Below are 14,247 nucleotides of genomic sequence, written 5' to 3'. Positions count from 1 at the left end.
GTCCGATATCCTCCTATTGAGAAGGTTTGTTGTGCCCTGATATGGGCTACAAAAAGACTTCGACAATACATGTTGTATCACACCACTTGGCTGATTTCCAAGTTAGATCCACTAAAATACATGATGGGTGTACCTGCTCTATCCGGAAGGTTAGCCCGATGGCAGATGCTTTTGTCTGAATTTGACATCGAATACGTGAGCCAAAAAGCGGTAAAAGGCAGCGCCATATCCGATTTTTTGGCAAGCAGAACTGATGAGAGCTATGAGCCGCTGGACTTTGATTTCCCAGACGAGGACTTAATGGCCATATCTTTAGAGGAAGCAAGCATTTCAACGGACGGTTCCTGGAGAATGCACTTCGATGGGGCATCAAACGCACTAGGACATGGCATCGGGGCAATTCTAGTCTCCCCAGAAGGGAGTCACTACCCGTTTACCAGCAGACTGAACTTTGATTGTACCAATAACATGGCAGAATATGAAGCATGTGTCTTGGGAATTCGGGCTGCACTGGGGCAAAATATAAAGACTTTACGGGTGTATGGAGACTCAGCCTTAGTAATCTATCAGCTCCGAGGAGAGTGGGAAACCAAGGATATAAAGCTGTTAGAGTACCGAAAACTAGTGTTGAATCTACTCGAAGAGTTCGACGAAGTCACCTTCCACTACGTGCCTAGAGAAGAAAATCAAATGGCTGACGCTCTAGCTACCTTGGCAGCCACATTCAAGGCTGGCGGGGAGCCTGAAATGATGCCAATTAACATGCAGTCGTATGAGTACCCAGCTCATTGTTACCAAATTGAAGAAGTGAAAGACACTAAGCCTTGGTACTACGACATTCTGCAGTATATCAAGCATCGGAGTTATCCAGAAAAAACCACTGAAATCGAGAAGAGAACCCTTAGAAGGTTGGCAGCTGGATATGTCCTTGACAGAGAGGTTTTATACAAGAAAAGCCATAACCAAGTTCTGTTAAGGTGCGTCGATGTTGAAGAGGCAAAAATGATAGTGGAAGAAGTACATGATGGGGTTTGTGGAGCACATGCAAATGGGCATATGATGTCAAGACAAATAATGAGATGCGGATATTTTTGGTCCACACTGGAAAGTGATTGCATCAACTATGCTAGGAGATGTCATAAATGTCAGATTTGTGGAGACAAGATAAATGTTCCACCCCATCCACTTCATGTAATGACGTCACCATGGCCTTTTTCTGTGTGGGGCATGGACGTTATCGGGCAAATCCATCCGAAGGCTTCGAATGGTCACCGTTTCATTCTCGTAGCAATTGATTATTTCACGAAATGGGTAGAGGCTGCGTCATACGCCAGTGTCACTCAATCCACTATTTGCAAGTTTCTGAAGAAAGAAATTATATGTCGGTATGGTCTACCTGAAAGGATTATCACCGATAACGCAACAAACTTGAACAACAAGATGATGAGTGCTGCTTGCGAACAATTCAACATAAAACATCACAATTCCACTACTTACAGACCAAAGATGAACGGAGCAGTAGAAGCAGCAAACAAAAATATTAAGAAGATAGTGGAGAAAACAACTGAAACCTACAAAGACTGGCATGAGAAGTTGCCTTTTGCTTTGTTCGCTTATCGAACCTCGGTACGTACATCGACTGGGGCAACTCCATTTTCACTAGCCTATAGAATGGAAGCAGTGCTACCCATTGAAGTCGAGATTCCGTCTCTCAGGGTCTTGTCAGAAGTCAAACTAGATGATGCAGAGTGGGCACAATCCAGATATGATCAGCTTAATCTGATAGATGAAAAAAGACTGAAAGCCATTCATCATGGTCAAATCTATCAGAAACGAATGATCCGAGCACACGACAAAAAGGTGCGCCCGAGAATATTCCGTGAAGGGGATCTAGTGCTAAAAAGAATTTGGCCAGTCCAGAAAGATTTCCGAGGAAAATGGACGCCAAATTGGGAAGGACCTTATGTCGTGAAGAAGGCTTTCTCGGAGGAGCCCTTATCCTGGCTGAAATGGACGGACCTGAGCTGCCACATCCCATTAACTCGGACGCAGTCAAGAAATACTTCGCTTAGGATGAAAACCCGAGAGGGCGTCCTAAGTTGAAAAAAAAAACGTTTAGGGTGAAAACCCGAAAGGGCACCCTAAATTGAAAAAAGAAAAAAGAGGAAAAAAGAAGAGAAAATAAGGTGGGTTCAAGATGAAAACCCGCAAAGGGCGTCTTGCAACTAAGGATGGGTCCAAGTTGAAAACCCGGAAAGGGCGATTTGGATATCAACGGTGGAAACATCCCATCACATGAATCTTCTACGAACTCAACAAATCGGAGAAATGTTGCACCCTCCCAAACGTTGTCGCATTTTCAAAGATCCTTTGGCAAAGGCTACATTCAAAGTCACCAAACGGCTTTTCAACTCAGAAGTGCCCACGTTATCGAGATCTAAGACATTCATTTACACATCATTGTGTATTCGTTTTCTAGAATGTTTGCCATGTATTATTTGTTCTTCTCCTCCCTTATGAATAAAGACCATCTTTCCTCTAATTCCTTTTGAGCATCTTGAATTAGATTTAAACCTAATGGTTTATTTATTTTTATGAAAGATAATCGCATATTACTGTACAAAGATTCATTGAAAAGTACAGGTACCCAGAAGCCGATCAAGGCTCATGCACATGCTTGAGGTGGTTGAGGAGCATCTTCAAAAAAAAAAATCATCAAACATTTGAAGAATTCAAGATCAGAGATCGGAACTTCAAGCTCAAGAGTCAACAACGTCAGGCCACCGGAGATCGAGATTACTCTCCAGAGCTCAGAATAACATATGTTGCATATGCATTTTAGGCATACCTAAGAGCATGACATCCATAACATCACATATATGCATATCTTTGCAGGTTTTACCCAGAGCCAATTTCAACTTCACAACGAAGGATATTGGACTCCAGGCAACGCAAGTTCAACTTCACGACGAAGGGACCGCTGGTTGTCAACAAATATTTCTCAATTTCAACTTCACAACGAAGGATATTGGACTCCGGACAACGCAAGTTCAACTTCACGACGAAGGGACCGCTGGCTGTCAACAAACATTTCTCAAATTCAGAGCCAATTTCAACTTCACAACGAAGGATATTGGACTCCGGACAACGCAAGTTCAACTTCACGACGAAGGGACCGCTGGTTGTCAACAAACATTTCTCAAATTCAGAGCCAATTTCAACTTCACAACGAAGGATATTGGACTCCAGACAACGCAAGTTCAACTTCACGACGAAGGGACCGCTGGTTGTCAACAAATATTTCTCAATTTCAGAGCCAATTTCAACTTCACAACGAAGGATATTGGACTCCGGACAACGCAAGTTCAACTTCACGACGAAGGGACCGCTGGCTGTCAACAAACATTTCTCAAATTCAGAGCCAATTTCAACTTCACAACGAAGGATATTGGACTCCGGACAACGCAAGTTCAACTTCACGACGAAGGGACCGCTGGCTGTCAACAAACATTTCTCAAATTCAGAGCCAATTTCAACTTCACAACGAAGGATATTGGACTCCGGACAACGCAAGTTCAACTTCACGACGAAGGGACCGCTGGTTGTCAACAAACATTTCTCAAATTCAGAGCCAATTTCAACTTCACAACGAAGGATATTGGACTCCAGACAACGCAAGTTCAACTTCACGACGAAGGGACCGCTGGTTGTCAACAAACATTTCTCAAATTCAGAGCCAATTTCAACTTCACAACGAAGGATATTGGACTCCGGACAACGCAAGTTCAACTTCACGACGAAGGGACCGCTGGTTGTCAACAAACATTTCTCAAATTCAAAGCCAATTTCAACTTCACAACGAAGGATATTGGACTCCAGACAACGCAAGTTCAACTTCACGACGAATGGACCGCTGGTTGTCAACAAACATTTCTCAATTTCAGAGCCAATTTCAACTTCACAACGAAGGATATTGGACTCCGGACAACGCAAGTTCAACTTCACGACGAAGGGACCGCTGGTTGTCAACAAACATTTCTCAAATTCAGAGCCAATTTCAACTTCACAACGAAGGATATTGGACTCCGGACAACGCAAGTTCAACTTCACGACGAAGGGACCGCTGGTTGTCAACAAACATTTCTCAAATTCAGAGCCAATTTCAACTTCACAACAAAGGATATTGGACTCCAGACAACGCAAGTTCAACTTCACGACGAAGGGACCGCTGGTTGTCAACAAACATTTCTCAATTTCAGAGCCAATTTCAACTTCACAACGAAGGATATTGGACTCCATACAACGCAAGTTCAACTTCACGACGAAGGGACCGCTGGTTGTCAACAAACATTTCTCAAATTCAGAGCCAATTTCAACTTCACAACGAAGGATATTGGACTCCAGACAACGCAAGTTCAACTTCACGACGAAGGGACCGCTGGTTGTCAACAAACATTTCTCAAATTCAGAGCCAATTTCAACCTCACAACGAAGGATATTGGACTCCAGACAACGCAAGTTCAACTTCATGACGAAGGGACCGCTGGTTGTCAATAAACAATTTCCCAATTTCAGCTTCACAACGAAGTATCTTTGGCTAGAAGACGATCCATGAGCTACCTCCAGAACTCTGAGTTCGATTTCAACTTCACGAGTTCGATTTCAATTTCACGACGAATGATTCAGGCTCAGAATCTTCCAGTTTTAACTCAACCTCACGACGAGGGAGTCATCTCGTGTTTTAAAAACCAGTCTCAACATCGAATTTCAACTCTACGACAGAGGATATTCGATATGGACGAAATTTATGTCTTTTAATCTTTGCTCTATTTTCGTTACACGACAATGAGCAAAGAGGGGCAGCTGAATACACTAAATTTCGTCCTTATATTATATAATATATATATTTATATTATAAATTATATTATATTTACATTTTTTCTTTTCAGGGCCCAACAGTGGACCAAATCCAAGTCCCACGTAACCCAACAGCAGCCCAAGCCAAGAAACCCTGTGGTAAATTAGGGTTTCAGCCGTCTCTCTCCACCAGCGCAGCAATCCTCCTTTCCGAGTTTCACGGCCACCCGTCTCACATCTTCCACAACTCCGATTCCTCCGGCGCAAGGATTTCATGAAGATAACAAGCCAACAAACATTGGAGTTAGAGTTCTAATAGGGGTCAAACACTTAGATTCTAGGCTATAAATAAGACATGTAATCTATTTGTAAAGGAAAGTTTTTTTACAGAGGGAGATTACCCACAAAATCATACGAGAGACAGATAGACAATTACACAGCTTTCACACGGGAACATCGAGAGAGATCAGAAGCTATTCGGGGTAAACACAAGCATTTTGTAATCATTGTGTGAAGAAATAAAAGGGTACAAAAATCATACCTTTCTTTTTTTCGTCTTGCATGCATAGTTATTCCACTGATTTTGATTCGAATAAAACCCAGAAAAGGGTTCCTGGTCGATGAAAATAAGGGGTAAGCCAAGATCTTCTCCTTTAGATCCACGGCTCCCCGAGGCGATTTAAAAAAAAAAAGAACCAACCTGGATTTTCAGAACATGGGGGGAGATCTTTTAGAAAAATGGAAACTTTTTTTTTCCACTTCCAGTGGACAGCAGCGTCGACAAGACAAGGCGGCCGAACTCTGGGATCCACGGCCGTTGTTCATCTGGTTGATGAACACTTGAGAGTGTTTTCAAAGGGACGGGGAAGCTCTTCGCGAGAGAGAAGAAGAAATGAAGCCTTCTAAAATTAAAATTTTTTTAATTAACTTTTATAATTCCCATTTAACCAAACCGTGGAGCCAACTGAACCGACCCAGCACCATACGACCCACGTGTTTTCGTTTAAATAGGGTAAACCACAGTTTTGGTCCTCCGTTCTTTAGTTCTTCTATTGTCGCCCCCATTTTCTCCTAAAATCGATACACACTTCTGTTTTTCATTCAATTCGGTCCCATGTATTTAAGTTTTAATTGTTATTGTTTCATCTATTCGTTTTATTTTATTTATATGTATATTTTTTTTAATATTTTATTTATTTATATTACTATTATTTTCTTTTATTTATATTTTATTTCTATTCTTTTTATATACATTAATATATATATATAAACTTTTTAAATCATTAGCTTTTCTAGTTTTATTTTATTTTAACTATATATATATATATATGTTTTATTGTTTCTCTAGTATTATATGTATACACGTTTCATCATTCTCATTTGATTTGTATTAAAAAACCATATCTCATTATTATTATGTACATATTATATTATATATATAACCTAACATTTTGAATTATCACTCCTTTAGGCCCTACCCCCTCTTTTAGATGACCAAACCTTTATCCTTTTTTAATCTGTATCCTTTTTTTAAGTTCGTATCCCTTTTTCTATTTTCGGTGGAGTGGCGTTTTTTTTCCTATTTATTATTATTATTACTTAATAGTATATATATTATCATTTTTAGTTCTCATATTTTATTACTATTTTTTATTCTATCCATTTTTTCTTTTTCTGTATTTGTATTCGTATTTTTACTTTCGCTTAGTTTTCTAACTTGTTTTATTAATTTATTGATTATGTGTTTGCTTTTATTTTATTTATTATCTTATTTATTTATTTATCTTAGCTTTTTTTTTTTACTAATTCTATCTTCCTTCTTGCTTGGGTTTATTTATTTTATTCATTTATTCCTTACTTTTCATCTAACATTTTCTGATTTTCTTTAAAAGGCATGATTTAAATCTGTCAAAAGGTAAGTTTTGGATCGCTATTTTACCTTTTAATTTAAAATGCAATTTTCTTAATCAAAGACAACTGGAAAGTACGTAGTACCGAAAGGACGGTTCAAGGGTGATAATCCTTCCTTAACCGTAACCGACTCCCGAACCCGACACATCTTTGGAAAGACGTAGATCAGGTAAGAAATAGGGTATCCGATCAACCCATTTATTTTTAAATAAATGATCGATGGCGACTCCAATCCTCATTTTTCAAGTCGAAGCCCAATCCCGGGGCCCAACCGAAAGACGGTTGCGACAATACTAAAACTACTTAGCATGATTTTAGGATAGCAGAATCATTGAGGTTTGTTTTTCTCTTTTATGTTATTGTAAGGCTTATATAAGCAAAAGGTTTGTTTATTCTCAAGAGGTAGTGGAATTCACCTATTTTGAGTGTGAACATTTTATGCCAAGAATCTAACAAAGAAAGCTTCCAGCTCCGAGGAGAAGAACGTTTGACTTAGGGTTCAATACCCTCCATAAACATTTGTACTTCGGTATTGTCCATTTTCTGGAAAATCCACAACAAAATCATTGATTACTTCAAGAAACATAACGCAATACCGGGTGAGGGTGAGGGTGACGGGAGCGGGGTCTCAAAACCTGAATAATTAGATCAAGAACCTCCATTGCTGCTCATGAAACGTGAGGATGGTGGAGGTGGAGGCATTGGTTGAGGTCGATATGTTGCAAGTCTAATGGATGGAGGAGTGGGCTTCGGAAGTGTTGTAGCAAATTGATTCACAGGCGGTGATGGAGAACTTTTTAGAGAACCAAAACGACGACGTTTTGTTATGAATTGTCATGTCATAACGCCGTTAACTATTTAATGAAAAAATGACTAAAAAAATATAATATATAAAATTCAATGAGCAAAGTGAAAAAAATTAAAAGTATGATTAGTGAAATAGGAAAAAGAGTAAAATTTAATGAGTAAATTTGTAATTTATCCATAAATTAATTGTGAAACAAGTTGATCAAATTTGTACCTTCCAAAAAAAGCATATGACGTGACTCATATAATTATAACACTCAATTGTCAATTAAGCCAAAAAAGGAAAAACGAGAAGCCAGGATTTGCGCCTTCTCTAGTGCTGCCTTTAGACAAAGCAAAACTCAATTTGTTGCATGATTTGTTTTGTTTCTTTGGGGCTATGTCGCCATCAAACAACAGAAAAAGAATAAATATTAAACATTAAAGAACAAAATCTACCGCTTGTTGGATTGGACCGACAAAGGCCACTTGTCTTTTCTATAATAATATAACGATTCAACCAAGAAAAATATATAGTAAAATATGAATTGCAAAAAGTAAAAGCACAAACTTTGCTTCTTTCACTAGACACGAACCTGACCGAGTTTCCGTATAGCCACATCCAATTGGCGTCATGTTAGTCTCTCTGCCTATCATGTTAGTCTCTCTGCCTATAATGTTAGTCTCTCTGCCTGTCTATATGAGAAGCCGATTCGTTCGAGCAGCCCATGTAAGATTTACGACTCTTCTCTTAGATCATGACACGAATCCGACCAAGTTCGAACAAGTGGAATATACGAACAAAGATACTGTGTACCCTTGAAGTCGATATCATGAGCTGCTCGAACAAACCAGCTTTTTATAGATAGGCAGAGAGAATAACACCACACCAATGTGAGATGTACTAGGTTTTGCTCACTCGGCATTCCTAGTTTGTTCCTACAGTAACTAAAGTCTAAATCAAGGCAAGACATGCTTTTCTTCTTATGCTTAACAAGAATAAGTGTAAAGGTACAAATTTGGCTACATTACAATCTTCACTATCCAAGTTATCCTCGGAGACAATTAATTAACCCACCGAATTTCGAAATTGTAATGGATGACTTAGGCATATGCATATTAGTTAATCAACATCAGACATTAGCAAACATGTGAAAAAATGTATCTATAATCTCATTCAAATGGTTGCAACATGCAAATTAGCAAATAAACACTATGGTAACTTATCAAAGTATACCAATTGCTAAAGTGCAATGCTTGAAGTGTAGTTTTCAATTCCTTTTAACGAGTTTAGGAATCGGCATGATATCAAAGACATGGCACACATGCACGAATCAATAAGAAAATTTCTATATAAATACACAATTATGACTGAAGTCACAAAAATTTCTGAGGGAGAACCAACAAGCACTCTCCTTCAACCATGTTTTTCCCCTTTATTTCAGATATACGTGGATACAAAAATCTAATATGTGTTTCCTATTGTACAATCAAACTGTGAACTGAACTACAACAACAACTCACCCCCATTTCCAGCACTGAAAGTTTTTTAAATTCATCCAATAGCATGATTGTCTCTCAATGTCTGAACCAAACTCGAAGTGTATCGCCTTATCTTCTCGTTCTCTTCCTTTATTAACCCCATACAAATCTCCAAAACCCCTTCGTTCATCGCTTCGAAACACAGCCTTTCGCCACAATGACACAAACAATTCAATGTAAACAACCCATATTGAATTCCCCTTGAACTCCCATTCCTTAAAACTTGAACCAAAACCTTGACACACCCATTGACCTTCATCATCTCTTCTCTCCCTTCTTTACATTTCACCAATACTCCCAACACTTCAATTGCCCTTTCCAAGCCAGAATCCAATAATCCGATCAGTATCGGCACCGCCCCGCAATCGATAGCTCTCCTTCTGTTATCAGAAAATGAACAAATTGCATAAAGAGCCGTTGCTGCCTCTTTCTTTTCCCTTCCTTTCCCTGAAATCAGAAGCCAAACCAATGCCTGAATCGCATCCGGGTATGCTCCTATCGTTGCTTTATTGACTTCCACGACGGCTAAACTCGTTATAATTGTTGCAGCTATGGCTCTGCGATCGGGTGACCCAAGACGCAAGACCTTGACGACCCGGTTAATCGCGCCTTCCGCGACTAAACCCACTTTGTTATCATCTTCTAGGCTGAGATTAAGGAGTAAAGAGAGCGCCTTTTCCTGTAAATTCGAATCATCCGAGCCGACACACCTGAGAACCGTAGGGGCTGCTCCCCACTCGGTTAGCATACGGCGAAGTGACGAGTCATGTTTGGTGAGTCTAGCGAACTGCGCGATAGAGTTAAGCTTGGTTTCGATAGGGGACGATGGAGAGATCAGAACAGAGATGACGGTTTGGGGCTGAGGCCATGGCTGTGACTTTGACGGAGCGACGAGGGTATAGTTGGAAATTAAGGAGCGAAGTGCATGGTTCGGGATGAGACAAGGGTGTTCAGGCAAGGGCAGTTTGGTAATCGGACAAGTCCAATGACCAGCGTCTAGCCACCGTTGGATTGATACCCGGTCGAAGGTGTGACCGGATGGAAGGATAACCGGGTCGGACATTATCTCAAGAGATATTGGACACTTGAAATCGTCAGGGAGCTGAGTTGCCATCTCGCTTCCAACTCGGTTAAAAGACTCGGCTTTCCTTCTTAGAGTTTCGAAAAAAACGAGGATTTATGAGGTTTTTGGAAGCTGTGGGGAGAGAGAAAGGGAAGAACTTTGTTTCTCAATTGAGCAGAGAGAGAAAGATACTGGAGAAGGAGGTAATTTGCGAGCAACGGGTACCGAGTAACGGCTCCCTCCACGAACCCTACGTTACTGCGTTACAAGTGGTTGCCATTTAAAGTCAACTATACCGAAGTCCTACTTTTATATATAAATGTAAAATATCCATCCTATTTGAACTCATCAAGAAGTCTCCGTGGTTAAAAAAAATATTATGTGTTGAGATTAAATCCAGAATTTTAGAATAACAGAGGGACCAATGTCATATGTCTACCAGCAATTGGACTAACTTTTCTGTTTTCATAAAGTATGAGGACCAAATTCTAATTGAAACAAAAAAATCATAATTACAAAGTCAATGTCTGTATACCCTTTGAATACTATAAAGAATATGTATATTTTATCAACGTATCAAAACAACGCAAATGAACAAAACAAATATAAAATCTATCTTCCATCTATCATTGTCACTGTGATATCTTTGGATGATGCAGATGCAGATGCAGTTTCATGTATATCCATACTATAATCTGCATCTGCCAAGCTTCTCATGGAGGTATAAGAGGACTGTTTCTACATCGGCAGCATCAGGGCTTCGCTCTCCAGCATCAACACCACGGCTGCCATCATCGGCCTGTGCAACGCCGAGTCCTGCTCGCGCAACATCCCTATGTGTATGCATCTCAACGCTTCATTCTTCTAGCATGAATCCCGAACCGAAGGATCAACGAGCTCCATTGCTTTATCTTCGTTCCAAAGACTCCATGCCTAGAAAAATCAAGTTCAATGAAAAAAATAGATTTTAGTATTGGGAATTCGGTAACGAAATCCGGTTGATTGGATGTACTGGTGCATGCATTTGTACTCATATGCGATAAGACTCGTGTGATCCGATGAATGGAAGCTGGTATTTCGCCCGCGACAAATGATTTCGAACAACAATACCCCGAAGCTGTACACATCGGACTTGACCGAAAATAGTCATTCCATGCGTATTCGGGAGACATATATCCACTGCAATTTTAAGATCAGAAAGCCAAAGGATTAGTTCTTTCAAGCTATTGGCATCGTTTGTAGCATAACATGTATAAACATGTAGAGTTTTTGCTTACTATGTTCCGACTACTCGAACCGTATTTGCTTCGTTTTGGTTGCCCCCAAAGATCCTGGCCATGCCAAAATCCGAAATCTTTCGGATTCATCTCTGCATCCAACAAAATGTTGCTGGCTTTCAAGTCTATGAATGATTCTAAGTCTCGATGGAGGTAAAGTAGTCCTCTTGCAATGCCTTCGATAATGCTGAACCGGGTTCTCCAATCGAGTAGTGCTCACTTGGGTTCATCTGCCATGAAAGTTTATCAGTAAATTACAAGTTTCGGTACAAAAACTAATGAAATTCCGAGCATAATGCAGAACATACCAAAAAGAAAGTTTCCTCTAGCCCTTGGCCCGATGTTCCCGAAAGCCGCTTCACCGCTATTTCTTGGCCTCCGGGCAACTCTCCCTGTCGATAAACTTAAACAGTAAGCATTGTTTCCGTCGATCGGATAGATAATTATAGCTATACACATTAGAACTCTGTAATTAGATAAAGAAATTCACCTTGTATACTGTTCCAAAACCACCCTTCCCAAGCTTGTTTGCTTCACTGAAGTTCTTTGTTGCAGCTGCCACACTACCAAAGGTAACAATTGTTAATTCCGGTCCGTTTACTTGACTCCCATTGAGAAGTATGTTGGTTGGTCCCGATAGATCTGCCGAAAAATCTTTGGTCTTGGACTCATTAAAAACTGCTACATCATCCTCCTTGCAACACGGAATCGATGAAACTACTGGTAAACGTTTAACTTTCTTCTTGTATCTCCGTAGCAGACATATAGATACCACCAAGAGGCATGCCCCCAACACAGTGATTATAGTTATCGCAGTGTCAGATATCTTCCTACCGCCATCTACGGTAGAAATGAAAAGGAACGGTGTTAATCTATCAGAGAAGTTCATACAAGATGTCTTATGTTGAATTATGCAGTGAAATGCAGCAGAATTCATGTTCAAATGAGCTATTTCAGCTATTTAGCCAACTAAAATGATGCAGTTCACTAGAAGCCTAAAGAGCAACTATTCGAAATCATGGATGCAGCGTACCTAATTCAGAATTATGGACGCGGTAGAAGAACTGTAAAGTTCCGGCTTGTTCAAAACGATGAAGATCAACCAAGTCTTCTTGCCATATCATGCATCCAATTCCAGAAACAAACGCATATGCGGTACAGGAACAATTCCCCAAGCAACTTGATCTACAAGCATCCATGTTCATAGCAGACAACAGCAAGCTCGATGCAGGGTTTCAAATCGCGGTTAAGTATCTTTAAATTATGTTTAATCCTAATAAGTTAAGTATCTTTAAATTATGTTCTTATTTAATTATATTCATTAATAATTGAATCTAATGAGTTTAGTTATTTGCAATTAGGTCCTTAATTAGTTATATTAATTAATAATCAAGCCTAATAAGTTTAGCTTCTTTAAGTTACATCCTTAATTAGTTAAATTAATTAATAACTGAGCCTAATAAGTTTAGCTTCTTTCAGTTAGGCCTTTAATTAGTTAATTAATAACGGAACCTAATAAGCTGAGTTGCTTGTAATTAGATCCTTATTTAGTAAAATTAATTAGTAATTAAACTTAAGAAGCAAGGGAACTATTCTTAGAACTTAACCTTGATTAATGGAATTATAAAGGGCTTGGGTTCATTTAATCTAGCAGAATAAGACGTTGAAACTCTCCTTGATCATACTAGTTAATCTACCAGAATAAGATGTTAGATCCTCTAAACAACATTTAAGACTCAATTCATTATGTTATGAATGGAATAAAGCGATTGGGAGGATTTTAGGATGTAATCGAGCAGAGCTGAAACATTACCTCGAGCTTGATTCAAAGTTCAAGACTCGATACTTGGCTTGATCTCGATTGATCATCAAATTCCAAGCTCGAGCTCGACTCAAGATATAATCAAACTATTAGATCTCTAGGTCAAGATCAATTAAACTCAGTTATTCATTTCTTCAGTAAATCTCAAACTTGAGCTCGTTTGTATTCAATAACATGGACGCGCCAGTGATATCGTTATTCATGGACAACTTACCAGAGAGTTTGCATCGGAAAGGACTACGGCAGATTTTCGGCAAACAAGGCGAGGTCATGGTATTAGTAGAGGGGGTACTAAATTCGGCTTCGTGAGAACGGGAAGTAGTAGAGATGAATCAAGAATGATAGAGAGATTGAATGGCTTGAAGGTTTATGACAACATATTATCAGTTATGTTTTCGAGAACAATCAACAAACCGCAGAATAAAAAATCACAAGATTGGAAATCGGAGTGGAGACCAAAAAAAGTGAAAACGTTAAAACTTGAAAACGGGGAGAAGGAGCTCTACACTCAAATGCATGTAAAGAGAAAGAGTATTATAGGTTTTGTTGAAGAGGCAGAGTTATGAAAGACGTGTAACACCCTAACCCGATATAATACAAGGTCGACCGACTAGAATGTCACTCGGAACCACCGTAGTGGCTAACCCCAAAACTTTTCTTAGAAACCATTTGTAAAACCATCATTGAAAGATCATTAAATAAAACATAATTCATTTAAATTTATTAAAGAGAAGCTCCCAAAATATACATATGACAAAATAATACAACAAGTATCAAAATAAAGCTAGGACTCAAGTACATAAGGTATATGAATAATATATGCCCTCTATACAAAACACTCAAGACGTACTTTGCTATTGCTCGAACTGTCTGGAACGTCAACTACATGATAGCTCCTCAAATGCTCCTTCTAAGGACAAGCGCACATAAATAGATTTTGAACGCTGAGTTTACTAGCTTAGTGTTACACTAACAAGTAAAACATACTA

General features: G+C 39.2%; 1 protein-coding gene and 1 long non-coding RNA gene across 2 annotated transcripts; both read right to left on the bottom strand.

Moving 5' to 3' along the window:
- Nucleotides 1–8,934: 8,934 nt before the first annotated feature.
- LOC120174768 (U-box domain-containing protein 8-like) lies at nt 8,935–10,331 on the bottom strand. Its single transcript, XM_039181522.1, has one exon. It carries the CDS (start codon nt 10,208–10,210, stop codon nt 9,110–9,112), a length of 1,101 nt encoding a protein of 366 aa, XP_039037453.1. The 5' UTR covers nt 10,211–10,331; the 3' UTR covers nt 8,935–9,109.
- Nucleotides 10,332–11,792: 1,461 nt separating this feature from the next.
- On the bottom strand, nt 11,793–12,518 carry LOC120174773. Its single transcript, XR_005521201.1, has 3 exons — nt 12,470–12,518; nt 11,927–12,276; nt 11,793–11,828 (listed from the first exon to the last, which is right to left on the bottom strand). It is a non-coding gene; the product is annotated as an uncharacterized LOC120174773 (long non-coding RNA).
- Nucleotides 12,519–14,247: the final 1,729 nt, after the last annotated feature.

This window comes from Hibiscus syriacus, unplaced genomic scaffold (genome assembly GCF_006381635.1).
Source record: "Hibiscus syriacus cultivar Baekdansim isolate YM2019G1 unplaced genomic scaffold, ASM638163v2 tig00112123_pilon, whole genome shotgun sequence".
NCBI lineage: Eukaryota > Viridiplantae > Streptophyta > Magnoliopsida > Malvales > Malvaceae > Hibiscus > Hibiscus syriacus.
Note: the sequence above shows the minus strand (reverse complement) of the source record. Positions and strands in the feature narration are given on the sequence as shown.

Coding starts and splice junctions, on each gene's coding strand:
- LOC120174768 (XM_039181522.1), bottom strand. CDS start 10,210: ATGGCAACTCAGCTCCCTGACGATTTCAAGTGTCCAATATCTCTTGAG.